The following is a 20,513-nucleotide window of genomic DNA, read 5'->3' as shown; positions in this document are numbered from 1 at the left end:
TTTGCTAATAAATGTAAAGAACACACTTATTTTGCTTGGTCTCCAAATGGGCTCGTCCGGCATCGATTGCCTGTTTGTAGTTCTTCTTCCAATCAAACTGGATTTGGTCAATGGTCTCAGGGGCTTCAAAGCTCAAGAAAATGAAGCCATCATTATCAACCCCAATCTCGATATCTTTGGTTGCTGTAGAATATAAGTATGCATGAATAAGACCATTTATGACATTGGATTATCAGCACAGAATTCTTTGAGCTGTGCTACGCTATCTGACCTGGGTCAGTCTGGGCTGTGACGGGATCTGTGGGAAGAGAGGGTCTTCCTACTCCAGCACTGTTGATGGCACATACACGGAGACGATACGTATGACCCGCCTGCAGCCCGGAAACCTAACAGTAAAGTCAACATAAGTCTTAATGTAAACAAAATTAGCACATTTTTTTAAAACTATGAAATTATATCATTTTAGGTCATAAACTGACCTTTAGGTGCGTGTCTGTTATTGGTTCCTGGGTCACCGCAGTCCAATCCTCTGATTCCATCCCCTCACTCATTTCCACAACATAACCAATGATTTCTGACTGACCTTGGTATAGAGGCTCCGCCCACAGCAGAACCAGAGATTCCTGCCGCACCTCTCTCAGCTCCAGGTCATACGGGCAGCCTAAGAGTATCATGGTAACAGTGTGTAATGAAAACCACAAATTGTTTGGTGTAAAAACAGTCAGTTCTTCCAAACATTCAAACTTTCGTGCATCCAAACAGACTACAGGTCAGTTCATTAACTTATTCATATGTCTATCATTTAAAACATGCAACCTACAACATCATTAAGTCCATCCATCCATACAAAAACAAGGTTAGTCCATCCATTCTTACCAATAAGTCAATTATATTTTTCTCTTTGGGCTTTGTAGCTTTTATCCTAGATGTCACCACATTGGATTATTTGATCTGCAAGATTTGGCATGTTTTTTATGCTGGATGCCCTTCCTGTCACAGCCTTGGGACCGGCATGCAGTGGCTGGGATGTATACGGCAAAGAGTGGCGATGGCAGGTCAACTAATTAATTCTTAAATCAATTCATTTATCCATCTGTCCATCCATTTAACTATTGAACCAACCTATCTAAAATTAGTTTATTTAACAATCCATCAGTTCAACTGAACTGAATTTACCAAGCTAACAATATGTTTGTTAACTCACACATCAATTTTTTTATTCAATCAATATAATTATCCATCCACTCACCCAACCATCCATCCATCCATTTCTCCATCAATCCAATTAACCTCTCAAAATGTAATTTCATCCATCCATCCATCCATCCATCCATCCATCCATCCATCCATCCATCAACCTCTCAATAAATCATTTAGCCCATCTGTCCAGCCATCCATCCCATCAACCTCTCAATATGTCATTTCGCCCATCCGTCTATCCATCTATACCATCACTCTCTCAATATGTGATTTCGCCCATCCGTCCATCCATCCATCCATCCATCCATCCAATCAACCTCTCAGTACCTCATTTTGCCCATCCGTCCATCCATCCATCCATCCATCCATCCATCCCATAAACCTCTCAATACATCATTTCATCATCCATCCATCCATCCATCCATCCATCTATCCCATCAACCTCATAATACATCATTTCGCCCATCCATCCATCCATCCATCCGTCCGTCCATCCATCCATCCATCCCATAAACCTCTCAATACATCATTTCATCATCCATCCATCCATCCATCCATCCATCTATCCCATCAAACTCATAATACATCATTTTGCCCATCCGTCCATCCATCCATCCATCCATCCATCCCATAAACCTCTCAATACATCATTTCATCATCCATCCATCCATCCATCCATCCATCCATCCATCTATCCCATCAACCTCATAATACATCATTTCGCCCATCCATCCATCCATCCATCCATCCATCCATCCGTCCATCCATCCATCCATCCATCCATCCCATAAACCTCTCAATACATCATTTCATCATCCATCCATCCATCCATCCATCTATCCCATCAAACTCATAATACATCATTTCGCCCATCCATCCATCCATCCATCCATCCATCCATCCATCCATCCATCTAATCAACCTCTCAATACATCATTTCCTCATCCGTCCATCCATCCATCCCATAAAGCTCTCAATACATTTTCACCATCCATCCATCTATTCATCCATCCATCCAATCAACCTGTCAATACATCATTTTGCCCATCCATCCATCCATCCATCCCTCCAAGGATAGGTACATAGGTAATGGTAATATTGTAAAGCAACTACCTGCTGTTATCAATCAAACTTACTGCGTGTGCAGGAACATTATAGTATTATGGATAATATCAATTTATAATTCTCTCAAAATTACACAGTATGAACACATAACCTCAGTTTGTCCATTTCTTAAAACAGCTGCCATTTTTGCTAACTGGGCTACTGTAAGTCCATGCATCTACTGACCCATGGATTCAGACAACACTGCTTGTGTCATGTGAGCCAAATCATTGACTCACATATATAAAGACACCGGTTTTGCAGTCTTTGCAGTTGATAGATATGTGTTTCTCTTCCCAGAAAAAGAAATGGCTTTCTACAAACAGCAGAAGATAATATGGAGCAGAAAGAAAGGAGGAAAAAATACTCTTCATCGATTTTGTATTCTACAGGGGTTTTCAGAATACCATCCATACAGATACAATAACAGTGGGATGATAATATAGTACTAAAGCACTACAGAGCTCTGACTACGTTATAATAAAACACAGTGTTGTTTGAGCGCAGCTAATTAAGTCATATTATAATTATTTGAATAATGTAGGGAGTGATGGTTCTGTTGAAAACATGTTTTCTAGCACAGTTGATCTCTGGCTATTAATCATAAACAAGCACAGCGGCAGAACTTAAGCAGCTCTAATGTGAGACATCTGTAACACTTTTTAATGCTTTGTTTATGGATATGGGTGTGAAGAATGCTCTTTCGTGACAGGGGTTTACATCCCTGATTCCTGACAAAACAGAAACTTTCACTATTTGCACCTAATGACCTGAGGACATGTATTTATAAATACGAATTTCATTTTTCAGTCATCTGTATCCCAGTCAGGATCACAGTGGGCCTAGGGTGTCTCCTGGGAACACTGGTTGAAAGGTAGGAATACACCCTAGAGGAAAATATCATGCACACTCACATTACACAGGCCTACTCTTTTACACCTAAGGGCAACGAAGCAAAGCCCATCCATTACTATCATGTTCCTGGGATGAAGGAGGAAAGTAGAGAACCTGAAGGAACCCCACATGGGCATGAAAAAAAAAACATTCGGAACGGCACACACAAAATAAAAAAAGATTTTGACCTTGTGTAGTTTTTACTGTTGATATTTACTAATATAAATTACATTTGAAATGCCTTGCAAAAGTATTCATACCCCTTGAACACATTTTCCACATTTTGTCAAGTTACAACCTCAAACGTAAAAATGTATCTTATTGGGCTTGTCGATAACTGCAAACTGTCCAGTTTGCAGTTATCGACAAGCCCAATAAGGTACATTTTTACGTTTGAGGTTGTAACTTGACAAAATGTGGAAATCTGTTCTTATGGCTATCTTTCAACAATGGCTCTCTTCTTGCCAGTCTTCTATAAAGACCAGGTTTGTGGAGCACACAACTACTTGTCCTGTGGAGAAATTCTCCCACCTTCAGGTCCTCCAGAGTTACCATGAATCCTGGCTGCTTCTCTGATTAATGCTGTATGACGGTTGTGCCATAATCTTTCCATTTCCGGATGATGGATTTAAGAGTGCTCCATGAGAAGTTAAAAGTTTTTTTTTTATAATCTACCTCTGCTTTAACCTTCTCCACAACTTTATCCCTGACCATGTTCCTTGAGCTTCACAATGCTGGTTGTTCACCAGTGTTCTCTAACAAACCTCTGAGGGCTTTACAGAACAGCAGTATTTATACTAGGATGAAATTACACACACTCTATTGTATCTATTGACTGATTAGGTGACTTCTGAAGGCAATTGGTTCCTTCCACTTCACTGGTCACAATCTATGTCGGTCTATTAAATAAAATCCCAATAAAATACATTTACTGTACGTTTGAAAAGTTGAAAGGGGAAGAATACTTTTGCAAAGCACTTTAATTCTATTTAAACATACCAATTAAACATTATTTAACATTTATTAATTTTTACATATTTCACTTGAGTGGAAATCCTACCTATAATCTAAATATATCGATACAGTCAATAATCAGGGTTGAATGTGGAATGATACATGATGCACAGTTAAGTAACATTTAACCAATCGAAGTAAATAGTTGCACTGATATCAGACTCCTTGAGCAGTTATGTGCATAAATTGTGTGATTCCCTTTAAAAGAGATCTTAAAAGTAGAAGATTTTATTACCAGGTTCAGGCATCGTCCACTTCTCACACAGAAAAGCCTCACTAGGTCCAGAGGGTTTGCCAACTCCAACCATGTTGGCTGCGATTACACGGAATTGGTAATAATGACCCTCTAAAAGACCAGGAACCTTTTAATAATACAAGAATGAAGAGAGAGAGAGAACAAACAGCTTTATATAGAAACAAGTCATACACTATGAGACAGGAATGTGATGCATTAATGGTGATTTTTCTCCCTGATTTTTATTAAATATAGATTCTCAGTTTTGATTCATTAGTGTAACAAAGTAAATTTTCAAGTAAAAGTGAATAAAACAATCCTAATAACCCAAGACACATTTATTACTGGATAAAAGTGATAACTAAATGATCTATAAAATGGTTTGAGGGATAAAGTGGTTTCATTGGGTAAGTTAACATCCTATATTTCCCTTTAAAACAGAAAGTCAGGATTAACAGTGTATCTCCTCCGAATATATTGGAGATCAATTCATTGGATACAAACATAGTGCATAATTCAGAGTATACAAAACCATGGCTAGAAAATGATGGAACCATATTTACATAACGTTGATCTCTGTGTGGAACAGACACGGCGACTGATTCTCATTAACTCTCATCACATCTACAAATTCTCTCTTCAAGCCTATGATTGACAAAAGATAATTGCCAATGAACCTAATTATCTGGTTCATTAATTATTTGTTATGTTCAAGTTTATGGTTTAAAAAGCACTGCCATTTATTAGATAGAGGAGTCTGTGACATTATCACCAAACCATTAGCTTGTACATAATTGAAAAACTTCTGCTCTGTGGTAAGATCATAACCGGGGGCGGGGGGTCTGTTTCTATGAGGTTATTTAAGGACACTTGTTATTGCTGTTTGGTGAAGAATTAGAGAGGATGTTGTTGTATAGTACACAACGCACACAATGTTTAATAATAAGTGTGACCAGATCATCTGTCATGACAGGAGACTGTATCACGTTCAGTTTATGTAACATTCCTGATGTGCTTTAAGTAGCTATGTTGTCATCATTATCATATATAACATAAATCAATAAACAATCTTTTGGCCATGGCACATTTAAAAAAAAAAAAAAGGGAAAATAATGTACAGTTTCAGTAAGTAAAACACCATAAAATTATTGTTGTATAACAAGCCTTGGGACCTAAAGAACCAAATATATTTTTTAATGATTTGATAATGAATGTAATGTAATTGTGTTTGAGAGACAGCAGGGGGTGCTGTGTGCTTATGCATCCTTACAGCTTTCACTCAGCTGTTCAGCCAAAACACTAATAAATTAACTCCTTAGAATCCCCCCTAGCTCTCAACTACCCACCTCTCACTGCTTCCATAGAAACCACCCAGCATGCAAGGCTTCCATAGAAACCACCCAGCACCCAGTGCTTACATAGAAACCATCCCAACTCTTTGAGCTTCCATAAAACCACACAAGCGCCCAGTGCTTCCATAGACAACATCCCAATTCTCAGTGCTCCCATAAAAACCACCCCAGCATCTAGTAAAAAGAAAAAACTTCCCCAGCACCTCATAGTCCAAAGAAACCACCCCAACTGCCAGCGTTTCCATAGAAACCACCTTAACACCCAGTGCTTCTACGGACACCACCTCAACTCTAGTGCTTCCACAGAAACCACCTCAGCACCCATTGCTTCCAAAAGAAACCATCTCAATTCTCAGTGTTTTCATAGAAACCACCCCAACTTCCAGTGCTTTCATAGAAAAAAAAATCCTGATTCTTAATGTTTTCATAGAAACCATCCAAGCACCCAGTGCTTCTATAGAAACCATCCTAATTCCTAATGTTCCCATAGAAACCACCCAGAACCCAGTGCTACCATAGAAACCATCCCAACTCCCAGTGCTTTAATGGAAACCATCATATAATTCAATTCTCCTGTAGAAACCAATATATTATTCAGTGCTTCCATAGAAACCACCCCAGTTTTCAGGGTTCCCCATGAAACCACCCCAGCTTTAGGGTGCTGCAATAGAGACCACCCCAGCACCCAGTGCTTCCATAGAAACCTTCCTATCATTCAATTCTTCTTCCATAGGAACCCAAATCGCAGCAATTCCATAGAAACCACCTTATCATTTACTTCTTCCATGAGAACCCAGCTTTCAATGCTTCCATAGAAAACACTCCAGCATTCAGTAAGTCTAATTAAATCTTCTCAGCACCCAGTCCTTCCATAGAAACCACCTAATCTCCCAGTGCATCCATAAAAACCACCCCATCATTCAGTGAGTCTATATAAATCTCCTCAGCACCCAGTTCTTCCAAAGAAACCACCCCAACTACCAGTGCTTCCATAGAAACCACCTCAACACCCAGGGCTTCCACAGAAACCATCTCAATTCTCAGTGTTTACTTAGAAACCACCCCAACCGCCAGTGCTTTCAGAAAATTCACCCGAGCATATAGTACTTGTTAGGAACCTAATTCTGGTCAGGGGTAGCTCAGTGGTTAAGCCAATGGACTACGTTTGGAAGGTCCCTGTTGGGCCCCTTAAACAAGGCCCTTAACCCTGAACTGCTCAAATGTATAATTGGATAAAAATGTAAGTGGCTCTGGATGAGGGTGTCTGCTAAATGAAAATGCTTCCATAGAAACCACATTGGCACTTAGTGATTCCATAAAAAACACTCTAGCATTCTGTGCCCAAATTAATGACTTCCACAGAAAGCATCACACCTCCTAATCCATTCATAAGAAAAAAGAAACTATTAAAAAAATCCATTTTTCATAACCCTTAGCACAATTATTAATGCTTATATAGAAACTACCCCAACTCTCAGTGCTTAGATAGGAACCTTTGCAGTGTACGTGTTCCTCCAGGACAACTTGGATGTTCGGGCAAGAAACATGACATCACTGGAATAAAGGCAGCACAGATGGGGCTGACTTACTGTGTACAGTCTCTCTTTTACAGCTTTCACGTTGACCTCCCGCCATGTGCTCTGCGTTTTTTCCCGCTGATCCAGATAGTACCCACGCACCAAATCCCCACCGTTATTAACAGGAGCTCGCCAGCTGATCACCATTTCAGTGCCCGTACAGTGAAGAAGTGATATAGCAGAGGGTGCAGATGGAGCAACTGTAAGTACGTAGGAAAGACTACATTAGCATTGCTTATTACATGATATAAAGACAACAGCATTATGCTAGCTAGCACAGGGCTTACTTAATTATTAATAATACGGAAAAGAATACGGATCCTATCAATGAGGCTAAATAAACCAAATCTAATTAATTACCAAATCAAAATAGATTACAACTGTGTGCTTTATATTAGTCTACCATCTTATCATAACATGTGAACCCGGTTTTTAAGACCTGGCCTCTCACTCATACGCTGTTTCCTGGCTTTGGCATGGGAATTAAACCATCTGAATGTGGCGAGCTGGTATAAACGGATAACATCACAGAAAAAAGAGAATAAGAACTCCGATAAGCAGCTGATCGTCTGCGTGTTCAACCGTCGATAAATTGCAAGGTGTGCTGAGATTTGTTAGGCTGCGAGGACAGAATGTCAGGCCTATCATTGTCTGATCGGCCGGGTGTATTTGTAAATTGCTTGAGAATGAGTGACAGCAGAAATGAGTGGCCATTATGCCGAGCAGGATGGCGAGAGTGCGTTATTCAGAAGCTTATTACAGACCACAGCTGTGCCACATATACCCTAGTCTCACTCTCTCTCTATCCGTTTCTGGTATGTGAGGAACTGCGAGAGGAAATAAACACGGTGTATAGCTTTTTGTTACACAGCTCAAAACAAGAACATGTGATTTAGATAAAAATATGAGCTAAAAAACTTACTAGAGTTTTATAATACATGAATAATGAAATCGTGGAGCAAAGTCACCTGCTTGTTTTTGTTGTTGGTCTTTCGCCTGCTCCCGACAAGGGGATGCTGATTTTAGGGGACGAACTCAGGCCTTTCACATGGGAGTGAGAAACCTACCACTGAGCCACCAATGCCCCTTTCACCTAATGCATGTGTGTTATCTAATTAAATTTATTTCATTTGTTCCAGCTATATCAAAAAGTATTATCTTTAACCCAAATGCAGTTGAAAACCCAAGATATATTCGGTTCTCGAAGTTTTCTTGTTAAATATTTTATGTTTTGAGGTACAATTTTAATGTTACTAAGAAAATTGTTCAAAGTTTATACTGTAGTTTATCGCTACAGGTTTGCCATTAAACTTAAACACATCTAATGTTACATTAAACTTCCAGCCGCCTAACACACAGTATGACTGCAAATCAATCCCTGCTATCCGTTATCACCCAAATGATCCTCAGGGTTCCCTGTTGAGTCCGGTTCTGCTTAATGTTTTTCCTTGCCACTGTCGCCATCGGCTCGCTTATCAAGGACAATCTGATCATTTTAATTTATACATTTTAGACTAATTTCTTAAATTTTCCCTTGATTCTGTAAAGCTGCTTTGCGACAATGACTATTGTTAAAAGCGCTATACAGACACAATTAAATTGAATTATGTGTATACCTAAATCATCACGCACAACCCTGAAACGATTAACACTTTCTTTAATCATTAATCATGTCATGACTTATTAATTCAATTTGTGATGATGGGAAACATTTTACAGTCAAGCATGTAAGCATTCATACATTTAGCCGCGTGGACCAGGATCGGCTCAGACTCGTCTGAATAGCAGCTGTTCCCCGCGCGGCCGACTGATTTCACTCTGAACACGTACTGCTTACTGGTCCTGAGGCCATGCACCAAGAACCTGAGAGAAAGAGAGCAAATGACTATTTTAACAGCTTAAATCATTAAAGGATCATCATATTACTCGATATTCCATTCATTTTTAATTCTTCACATCTTTTTATGTATAATTTCAATTCTGTTACGACTGGAAATTAGCCACACATTAGCATGTCTGGCAGTTCCTACCTCAAAAATGATTTCTTTTTGCTTTCTGATCTGTGAGACTCATAACTCCAATCTTTTTGGCTCCTCAGGGATCTTTTCTTTATCTGGACAGGATCTCTTCGTTAAACTCACTGTACTGTACTTTTGTATTTTTCCTACTTGTAATTCTACTATCTGCTGTTAACTAGAGGGGAAAAATTCCTTTTTTGACACTTCTAAAAGTTTCTCTTTTTTTATTTGTGGCTCTCAGGTTATGGAGCCAGATTTCTATAAAATTACATTTAAGACGAATTACCTGTTATTTAACTGTCTAAACGTTCAAATTATGTTACATTTTTAAAAATATATTATAATAAATAACATGTAATATTAAATAAAAATAATGACAGAAACTCAAACTGTTTGTATTTTCCTATTTAAGGCAGATATAAGTCCTCTAAAATGCTTTAAGACATTACTCATGGCACCTGTGCTAAAGTATGATGTATGAAATTTTATGAAATATCTAGAAATATATATAATTTATAATAAATATAAACAAAGTTACTTTTTGTTAGGATCTGTTACAACCTAGTACAATAATGATGTGCAATCAAACATGCAATTTATTCTTTCATTTACTACAAAATGTCTTTTGATTATAGCACAACTAAGCATAAATAGTCAGCTTACTAGCTAAATAATAATTTACCTAAAAGATTCAGTTATTGTATTTTAAATCATATTTATTGATTAAACTAAAAACAATTAAGAGACATTAATTATTTTAAAACAAATAAACAAGTAAAACTAACTTACCAACTAAATATTTAAATTATTTTATTACATCAATTTAAATCATATTGTTTAAAACAATACAATTAAAAACATATTCTATATTTTAGTCAAATATAAACACTAAAAAAACCTTTAAAATGAAAACTTCAAAAATTTGATAATTATGACACTTTTCTAAAACTTTTTTTTTTTTAAAGTTTTTGTTACAGGATTCACCACATTTTAATTGTAATAGTTTGTAAATGTCTGTGTTTGTAGACTTTTGTGCAGTTTTTGTAACTGTTTAGCTAATGAACATGCAAAGTTCTTATGCTTAATATTTTTCAAATACAACACGTACAGTACTGTGCAAATGTCTTAGGCACCATATTATCTTAGCACCTTTTTAAATATATGTTAATCATGTCTGCATTATTATGTTCAAAACCATTTAATATTTCCAAATATACCTTAAATATTAATAATAAAATAGCATTACAGATAAATATTTGCATGCCTGTAAGGAAAGTATTAAATTACATAAAATACTTTTTTAAATAAACAACAAAAAAATGTAGACCTCAGGGTTTTGCATAAAAAAGAAAGGAGCGAGTTTGACAAAAGTTACCATAAGAACTCATATTCTCCAGCATGCTCAGTAAAACCTAACAGCTGTTTTAGTTACAGTACTGTATAAAAGTCTTGGGCAAAGGCTAAAAAAATGAAAAAAAAAAAAAAAAAGACATAACCAAAAATCACTTTGGAAACATTTCTACATAAAAAAGTTATTTCTAGAAAAGAGCACTAAAGAATAACTAAACGAACAGTGTTAGATACAGATTTGTGCAGTTTTATAAATAAAACAGCTGTTAGGTTTTACTCAATGTGCTGGTGAATTTGAGCTCTTCTGACAACTTTGTCACACTTCATTTTATTTTCATGCAAAATCCAGGATCCTACATTAGGTTTTTTGTTTCCATCTGAACAATGATATGTATTTTTTTCTTTACAGGCATGCAGATATTCTTCTATAATGTTATTTATGTATATTATGTATAGTTATGTTCAACTAGGTGCATAAACAAGCTTCAGCTAGCCCGGAATGCAGCAGCGAGATTCCTCACTAGAACCAGAAGATACGAGCACATCACCCCTATCTTATCTTCACTCCATTGGCTCCCTGTGAAATTTCGCATTGATTTTAAAATACTACTCTTGACATGTAAAGCATTAAACAGTCTTGCGCCGCAGTATCTGAGTAAACTGCTAGTGTCTTACGATCCGCCACGCCTACTTCGATCAAAGGATGCAGGCTGCTTGTCAGTACCGCGTATTATGAAAACTACAGCTGGGGGCGGAGATTTTTCTTACAAAGCCCCGAAATTATGGAATAGTCTTCCAAATAGTGTTCGGGACTCAGACACAGTCTCAGTGTTTAAGTCCAGGCTAAAAACCTATTTATTTAATCATGCATTTTTGGAGCAGATCTGGGGGACTCATGGACGTAGAGTATTATGGTGAGTACCAAGTATTATACCAGTATAGTATATATACCAAGTATTATGGTGTGTTTAGATGCTGTCTTCCCCACTCTCATTGATCACTCAGGTTTGTTGACGGTGAGGTGATTGGTTGCTTTACATCTCAGGGAGCCCTCATGTCTGTGTTTCCTTCTGGCTCTCCCTTTTTATATAGCCATAGTTAGTCCTGCCGGAGTCTCTGCTTGCACTCTACAGTAAATATACTGTACCTTCACCTTATACATTATATGACTGTGACCAGACCTAACTGTTATATCTCCTCTTCTGCTCTCTCTCCCCCTCTTTCTCTTCCCTCTCTTCCCCTCTCTCTCCCTCTCTCTCTCTGTCGAGCTACACATGTCGTTCCCGAGCTGCCAGTGATCCAGACTCCCTCTGCCCTCCGGACCTGTCTGACCCATCCTGGTGCCCCGCTTCTGGTTGGAGATCTCGTCACATGGATGACCCGTGTGTCTCTTTGGGATGCGTCTGGTGTCTGGGGACGTTTCACTCTACCATGAAGATGGTTCTGGCCTCGACTGGTGTTGGCAACTGTTTCTCTGAGGACTTGACTGTTCGATAGTTCAGAATTTCCTACAAGTCTACCTGAGTTTTCAATAACTACCTGGACTTCATATTAACATCAATTAACATCAACTGTTATGCTGAACTGCCTGCCAACTAACACACAGTATGAATGAAGATCAATTCCTGCTCTCTGTTTCACCCAGATGAGGATGGGTTCCCTGTTGAGTCCGGTTCCTCTCAAGGTTTATTCCTATTACCATCTCAGGGAGTTTTTCCTTGCCACTGTCCCCTGCTGCTTGCTCACCAGGGACTATCTGACCATTTTGATTCATACAAATTCACATTCCTATATAAATAAAATAGAATAGAATTGAATGAATTAATTTAGAAGTTATGTTAAAAAATTATATGTTTTATAACAAAATATGTTTTGTATATAATAATGCAAACATGACAGACATAAAAAATTGTCTTTTTAGACTTTAAAAGTCAGTACTGTACCTGTATATACACTAACATAATTAATAAAAATTAGAACATAATATATAACATAATTAAATCAGATTATGTTTGAAATTAAGAAACCATTATCAAGTACAATAAAGATACCTGTAGCAACTTTTAGCAACTCAAACATGTTGAATAAGATACAACAGCAGTATAGTGTATAATGATTAATAATCGGTACATAAGGATCACACAGTAATCTGAATGTCTAATCAACACAATACTGTATGCAAACGATGTGAGTTGAATGATGAAGGAGTTTTTTTTTACCTGGTGGTTTTGACTGGTTTGTTGTTAATGGTTTTCCACTCTGAGCTCCCTAGCTCACTGCAGTACAGGTAATATCCCAGAATTCCCTCTGTGCTCTTTGGCTCTTTCCACTTTAAAAGGATCGACCTGTCTGTGTCTCTAAATGCCTGAACACAGTGAGGTGCAGCTGGGACACCTAAACATAAGCAACAATGAATTACATTTTTTAATTTCCTAGTATTAACCATATATATATATATATTGCAGATTTACATCATGTTTCATGTTTTGATGAAACACTTTCTATCAATATATAAAATTTTATAGTTTGGAAATGTATAAGAGTAACCGATGTTAGCATTAGCTAGTTTTATTCATATTTAAATATTTATCAGACAGAATCAAATTAAAAGTGTGAGCCAGAGCAAGCTATAAAACCAAAGTCTAATATAGACTTACCTGGTAAAATTTCAATGCAACAATTTATTATATAAAGAAAGTACAATCAAACATTGTTTTCGGCCTAAACCAGAAAAGACCATTAGTGTGTCATTTATCTTTAAAATAACCACCTTGAAACATTTAATTAAGTATTGCACTCTTCAGTATTGTGCCCTAATATAGCCGTAGTAGCTGTTGAAGGTTAATTATTTTCGTTTTTTTTTAGCACAGCCTCCCATCACTGTTTTCCCGAATGGCTCACCGTTGCCATCTTAGAGGAATCCTTGTCGCTTGTGGCAATGCGCTAATAATGTCATGAAGGTCCTCACAATGGAAAGAAAGCCCCATCTAAATTGAAAGTATGAAAAATGAATGCTAAAGTGTTAACGCATGTCTATTCTCCCCATTGGATTATCATTTTAGTTGGGTTTGAAAAAAAAAGTCCCATGAACATTTTAACACCTGCCTTCAACGTTTTCTTTTGATAGAATCTCATTATTTGATCTTATTCCTCAATGAAATTTGTTAGACTTTCCTCTGTCGTTCTTTCCCCTAAGGTTAATTCCTCCTCCCGTGTTACAAATGACTACTAGTATGAGGACGGAATTAAATATTTCTGAATGCAGCATAGAATCGTAATTTACAGTTTTGCCTCGACCGACAGTCCCTTTGAATTCCGGCCACAGCTGGATAAATAATGCAACACTTGACCCACCAAGAGGTTCTCCAAGAGTGACAGGTTGGCTGGGCTCTGATGGATCACTGACACCATATTTGTTCACCGAGCGTACACGGAAGCAGTAGGCCACCCCTTTCTCCAAGTCGAACGCAGCAAACCTTGTAGAGTTGATCGTCATGTCCAGGCTGGCCATGTGCCAGCTCTCCTTACCGTCTATGGACTGGAAGATAAATAAGATAATCAAATAATTTTACATTTTTAACATCAAACTGCATTCAATCAGGTATTAATCCTTCGTTACACAATATACAAAATGCCTTTTTTTTTTGAAAAGGTGCCACACTTTAACTTATTCTTACTTGTTAAATCATTGAAATCATTTTCATTCTTTTTGTTATGTTTTTTGATCTAATACATACACTTTCCCATGTCTGTCCTCTTATGTTTCATGTAAATTGCATTAAAATAAAAAGTTTTTTTTTTTTATATAATTCAAGCAGAGCTAGCCAGGTTCCATGGTTTCAGCTGCTTTTGATGTATTAGAAGGATTTATTACACAGCGTTTTCTATAAAAGTCCAATAAAACTTCTGTCCTGTGGCAGTTCACAGCCTCGCTGGTTTATTACGAGCCGCTCGTCTTTTTCACTCCTGCCTGATATTGGAGATTTCTGCAGTTGCTGTGTGCATATAAAACTGTAAGTTCTGGTAGGTCCTATCAAAACAGCTTAGAAACAAAAAATATATATATATATATAGAGAGAGAGTGGAAAGGGATCTTCTTTCAACCTGATTATGGCCCGAATTGAAGCACCACCCACTGTGTTCACTGGAGGGCTCCACTAAGTGTGAAACAAATAATGAAAGATTGCTGAGAAATAGATATAGCAAAAAAAAAAAGAACTGTCAAAAAGATTTTTTGATTGTGAAGATTGAACAGACTAAGCAGACCTAGCAAATTTGTCAAATAACTGTATTAAAAAAAAAAAAAATAATATATATATAAATATGGTTATATTATGGTACATAATTTAGTCTAACAATATATGAACTATAGAATGGTCCTACTATGTACTAGAGTATGGTACATACCGGGATATCATAAAAAATATGTTTAAATGTGTATACGGTATATGTTTATGTATCATAATCTTAATATTTCTATAGTATGGTAGCATGGTAAGTATGTGGTTTTAATTAAATACCATAGTGTATGTTAAAACCCTTAATATTTAATACAGTAATATAGTAATGCTTGCACGATGCCATACATCATATGCCATACTGAACATGGTCCAGTATGTACTGTACAGTCGTACCATATTAGTTACCTGCTGTATTTTGGTAGCCACTGTGGTACCCAATAAGGACCATGGTATTCACCAAAATATGGTGGTACATACAGTACAATAGTACCACTATGGTACCCACTGAAGTGCCACAGTACCTACCCTGGTGTTCTATAAAGTCCTTTGGGGTCTACCATGGTAATGTCCAAAGTTAATTATGGTATGTAGTTATTTTATGCAAAAAGGCAGGTGTATTGTATTTCTAACTTGCCAATTATTACTTATACATTTTTAACATGACCAACAGACAAAAAGACTGACCATTTTTAAGGGACCCAAGTTTTAAGAATTGGGGTCTTATGTACTGAGGGCCTATATTCTCTGTATCTGCATCTGTATCTGTCCAGCATGTTTGTATTGCTAACGAGCTTAAAACTTTAACTTGTATTACTGAATTTATAGCCATATCTCAGACTAGCATAACTGTATCTCTGACAGACCTTATTCTCTTTGTGTGTGTGTGTGTGTGTGTGTGTGTGTGTGTTTTAATAAATCTGCTTAGTTTCATAGCTGTGCCATGGCACATACTGTGAAATATAGAAGTCAATTCAGGTTCTGCAATTTTATCCTCCTCAGGTGAATCTTTCTTGCCACAAATATGGAAAGTGACTTCATTTTGCATTTAGATTGAAGTAAGCTTTGGTCCTTTTAGTTGCAGCATCTGCATTAAAGCCGTTCTTCCATCATGCTTCACCCCAAATTTTGCTAGGTATATGCTACTTGTGGCCGAATGCGTATCTCACATGGTTGCCTTAAGCTAGTCAATATATTCTTCATTTTTTTAGGCAGTGACTGTTAAAGAAAGTAATATATTTACACTTTTTTTTTTGGACATGACTAATATCTCTTCCTTTGACATTCAAATTTTTGGGTGTGTATTGATTCATGAAACATTAGAGTGTGCATAGTTGTTAATAATTTAACGTTAACAAATAAAATGCTGATTAGGAACGTATGTCACGAAGAACAGCCAACAGTCTAGTAGATCACTGACTGTAATGAAGGAACATTGTGCTTAATGCCATTGGTATTTTCTTTAATTGGTATTTAGTTGTCATTAATAGTTATGCAATATGAAAGGCTAGCTTAACGTTATCTTTAACTAGCATAAATGTAACACTGACTAACATAACTGCATTTCTAACTAGCATGATTTTATCTCTAACCAACATAACCATATCTCAACTAGCAGAACAGAATTTCTGAATTAATCGTTAAAGCCTGGTGTTTGAAGACAGGAGGCCAGTGTTTACCCGTTCCACATAGTAGCTGAGCGGCTCCTTGCCCCGTGGATCAGGCTCAGTCCAGCACATCACGACGTACGTATCACTTAACTCACACACTCGCACATCAGTTGGGGGAAAAGGGACTCGGATCTGACCTGATGGAAGAGAAGAGAACAGTGAGATGGAACGGATAGAGTAGAGGAGATCAGAAGAAGGAAAGGTTATGAAAAGGAAGGGAAGGTAAAGCAAAAGAAAAAATGAGGAAGATGAAGAAGTATAAGACGAGGTAAGAAATGAATGGGGAGTGTAAAAAAGCAAGCGAGGACAAGTTGAAATGGCATAAATGATGATGAAGAAAGGGTGGATGTATGTAAATCTGACTAACATAATTGTCTTCCTCTCAGACTGACATACGTAAATACCTCTGACTAGCATAGCTGTATCTTAGACTGGAATATATACCTCTGCACTAGCATACAGTGATATCTCGCCATACGAATGCCCCGCTCAATTACATTTAAACAGCAACTTTTTTGCCAGGCAGTGAGCATGAGCCAGGCAGTGAGCCAAGTTTAGAAAATGTGAAGATTATTTTATCAACTAAGAAAAATGTAAGCTGGAGAAATCGAAAACTGTTATATGTTGATAATTGTATTATACGGCCTTATGTAAGAAATTTGCCTCAGCATACGAGGCATTTTCGGCATCGTCCGATGACATAGCATTATGGATCCCAAGGATGCTAGCAAGCATAGCAGGAAAAAGATAAAGGATCCACTCATGGTTAAGTAAGGGTTCATTTTGTATTTATTTCATGCTAGATGTTCCTGCTTTGTTCGCATGGAATTTAATTGCACACTCATAAGCACGTTTTACATTTGAAATGAACTTAAATTTTTGTGTATTACTGTGAAGTGCGCGGAATGAAGGTGTACGATTGCGTTTATTAAGTAGATTTTAATTGCACACTTAATTGCGCGTATTCAAAAATGTCCAGCACCATCTGTTGAATTTTGAGATTAAGTAATGATTTTTTTCAAGTTAAATTTTTATATGATGTAAGAATTATGATCATATCTTCTTTTCCCATGGGCAGATTGCAATAAAAACAATCCCTTTATGCTACCACAAGCTTGGCCAAATACACCTGTGAAAACCCCATTCAAATTCATTCAGTAGTTTTTATGTGATGCACGCACAAACAAACAGACAGACAGACAAAAATTCCAAAAACATCTTGATATGTTCCATTACTCATCTTACATCCCCCCCAAATTATTTTTTCACAAAGAATCTTCAATGTACAGACACGACAACTTCACAGTTTTATTATTGATTCTACTTAATCTACTGTACATTTCTTTTCTAAATGTTGTTTTAAAATGTTGTCTAAAACCGTTTTTATATGCAAAAACATGATTATAATGTTTGACATTAAGAATATTAGTAATATTTTAGTTGACTGGAACAGATTATCTGCATTTACATTATTTTTTTAAGAAAAAAGTGTTTTTCAAAACTAAATTTTGCATTAAAAAATTCGCCTCTGAAATGGATTAAATCCGTATGTCGAGGTATCGCTGTATATATGACTAGCATAACTGCACCGCTAACTAGCAAGAATGTTGTATCTCTACACAGCACAACTGTGAATTTGACAATTTTTTTTTCATTAACTATAATAGTGAATGGTTTGGTGAGGGTTGTATATGTGTTTGTGGTTTGTCAGCAAGGACCATGGAATTATGCTAGCAGTGTCCAGACTTTTGACTGTTCACTAGCACAACTGTATCTCTAACTAATCAGCATATAACCATTTCTTTAACTGATTTTTGTAAATTGTTAAAATAATCTATAATTCATTAACTTAAACCAATTTTTTAAATTAGCATTACCTGTAGACTGTTAGCGCAACTGTTTCCATAACTAGAACAACTGTTTAGCTTTGTGGCTAATTACTGTAATTTCATTTGTAACTAGCACAAATTAACTTCTTAAAATCTTCAATTTAATTTTATGTAGCTATCCAACAATATTAAGTTATTTAAAAATTTTCTGACTAGCAAAACTTAGCCTAACTCTGTTGCTAACTACTGTGTTAATCAATGTTTGAGAAATAAGTGATTGTAATGATTCGTCACTGTGTAGGAAAATATTAGGATTAGTTTCTGTCAAGGGCATCATGAATGGTATTACGGTAGGTTTACACGATTTCACTTGACTGTGGTGTTTAAGAGTAATGTTGCATTTCTTACTTTCCAGCTGGTCCTTGGTGATCACGATCTCTCTCCCTCTATCCACCTTGACCACTTACACACAAGGAGGACAAAAGAAATAGATTTAGAGACAGATAGAGACTGCAGGTGGCAATAACAGTGAAGAAGGGGAGAGGGGGAAAGAGATGTAATAAATGGGATGAGATGGTGTTGTGGCTGAAAGCACAGAGATATCTGAGATATAAAGCCCTCCAAGCAGACATAATCATAAGTGCTTGATCCAAGGATAAGGAAACGTCTGAGAGATTCTTGAAATGTCTTTTTCGGATGAAATTTGAGGCATGCAGCCAAAAGCTGGTAATCTGATGACATAATATTAGCTTGCCAAGGTGTTTTTCTCACGTCTCCTGCAAACATGACATTTTCCCCCCCCACAATACAACCCATTTACATAGATGAACATTTTATAGTACCCATAGTCCTGCTGGGCTCCATGGGGTCAGAAGTGACGATGGGATCAGAGGTTTTAGATGGACGTCCCACGCCGGCCTGGTTCACTGCACACACTCTGAATTGGTACATGGTGTTTTCCTTTAAACCCATAACTGGGTAATGACACAGCTTCTGAACGAGCTCGTTACAGCGCTCCCACTTCTTGCCCACCTCACACCTAAAGAGACCCAAAAAGAAGGGATTTACAAGCACATTACGAAATTAATGGATATTTGTTGTGATTCAGTGTGCCAGCTTGCACCTACAGTATAATACAATTTTCTACATATAACAGTTTTTAATTTCTGAAGCTTATTGCTTTTATCATTTGAAAAAAAAATTATCTTTACATTTTCAGCTATTCTGGGGAAAAAAAACTTGGCTTCATGCTGACTGCTTGGCAAAAACGTTGCTGTTTGAATTTAACTAAGCAAATACTTAAGAGGCTTTGATTGGAGAATTACTGCTGGCAACAATTCTGTCAACTAACTGATGGAGTGAGTAGCTTCTATGTCCATGTCAGAGCACAAATCCTGTAGTAATGGAACACATGTTGTGCTTCAGAAGAGTCAAATAACTGACCTGCATTAAGCAAAGAAAACAATTAAGGACATTCCTGAAATTGCTAGAACTAGCTTAAGACACTTAAGGCACTTAAGGCACTGCTGGCTTATTGGTAGGTTTCTCAACTATCATGCAAAATCGATTTCCAGCCAGTGCCCAAACCCCAGCCACTGGATTTAGTGCCGATCTCAATCCCAGATAAAATGGAAGGTTTGCGTTAGGAAGGGCATCTGGTGTACAACCTGTGCCAAACTTGTGTGCAGACCTGTGGTAACCCCTTGCCAGGAGCTGCCAAAAGACCAACAATGACAACTGGAACTAGCTTTAGAGCTGTCCAGTGCATTATTCAAACCTGTAAGGACAAAGCTGAACTTTCAACTTTACAGAAAAAATCATAAAGGCCATGACTGGAGATTGCAAAAATCAATAGCAGAAATCAGAGCTACATTTAGTAGTGAAGGTAAGAGTGTCTGTATACGCACAATGTGAGGAGAATTCAGTATTAAGAGTAAACCGCTTAGTGGCCATTAGCAAACCACTTAAGACTAATCAGGGGAAAAAAAGCTTCAGTTTTCAAGCGAACAGAAACATTGGGTTTTGGAACAAT

At 37.1% G+C, this 20,513-nt stretch overlaps 1 protein-coding gene across 1 annotated transcript in view; it reads right to left on the bottom strand.

Moving 5' to 3' along the window:
• myom3 (myomesin 3) overlaps nucleotides 1-20,513 on the bottom strand; it is a 72,493-nt gene that overhangs the window by 13,730 nt on the left and 38,250 nt on the right. Inside the window, exons 12-22 of the mRNA XM_053487364.1 lie at nucleotides 19,324-19,520; nucleotides 18,890-18,943; nucleotides 16,662-16,789; nucleotides 14,099-14,282; nucleotides 12,964-13,138; nucleotides 9,118-9,239; nucleotides 7,389-7,576; nucleotides 4,448-4,574; nucleotides 480-661; nucleotides 272-386; nucleotides 27-183 (exon numbers count right to left, since the gene is read on the bottom strand). Coding sequence (XP_053343339.1) covers nucleotides 27-183; nucleotides 272-386; nucleotides 480-661; nucleotides 4,448-4,574; nucleotides 7,389-7,576; nucleotides 9,118-9,239; nucleotides 12,964-13,138; nucleotides 14,099-14,282; nucleotides 16,662-16,789; nucleotides 18,890-18,943; nucleotides 19,324-19,520 — 1,629 coding nt within the window. The remainder of the gene's footprint in view (nucleotides 1-26; nucleotides 184-271; nucleotides 387-479; nucleotides 662-4,447; nucleotides 4,575-7,388; nucleotides 7,577-9,117; nucleotides 9,240-12,963; nucleotides 13,139-14,098; nucleotides 14,283-16,661; nucleotides 16,790-18,889; nucleotides 18,944-19,323; nucleotides 19,521-20,513) is intronic.

Source organism: Clarias gariepinus, chromosome 26 (genome assembly GCF_024256425.1).
Source record: "Clarias gariepinus isolate MV-2021 ecotype Netherlands chromosome 26, CGAR_prim_01v2, whole genome shotgun sequence".
Classification (NCBI taxonomy): Eukaryota; Metazoa; Chordata; class Actinopteri; order Siluriformes; family Clariidae; genus Clarias; species Clarias gariepinus.
The sequence above is the reverse complement of the archived record's forward strand: the minus strand, read 5'-3'. Positions and strand labels throughout refer to the sequence as shown.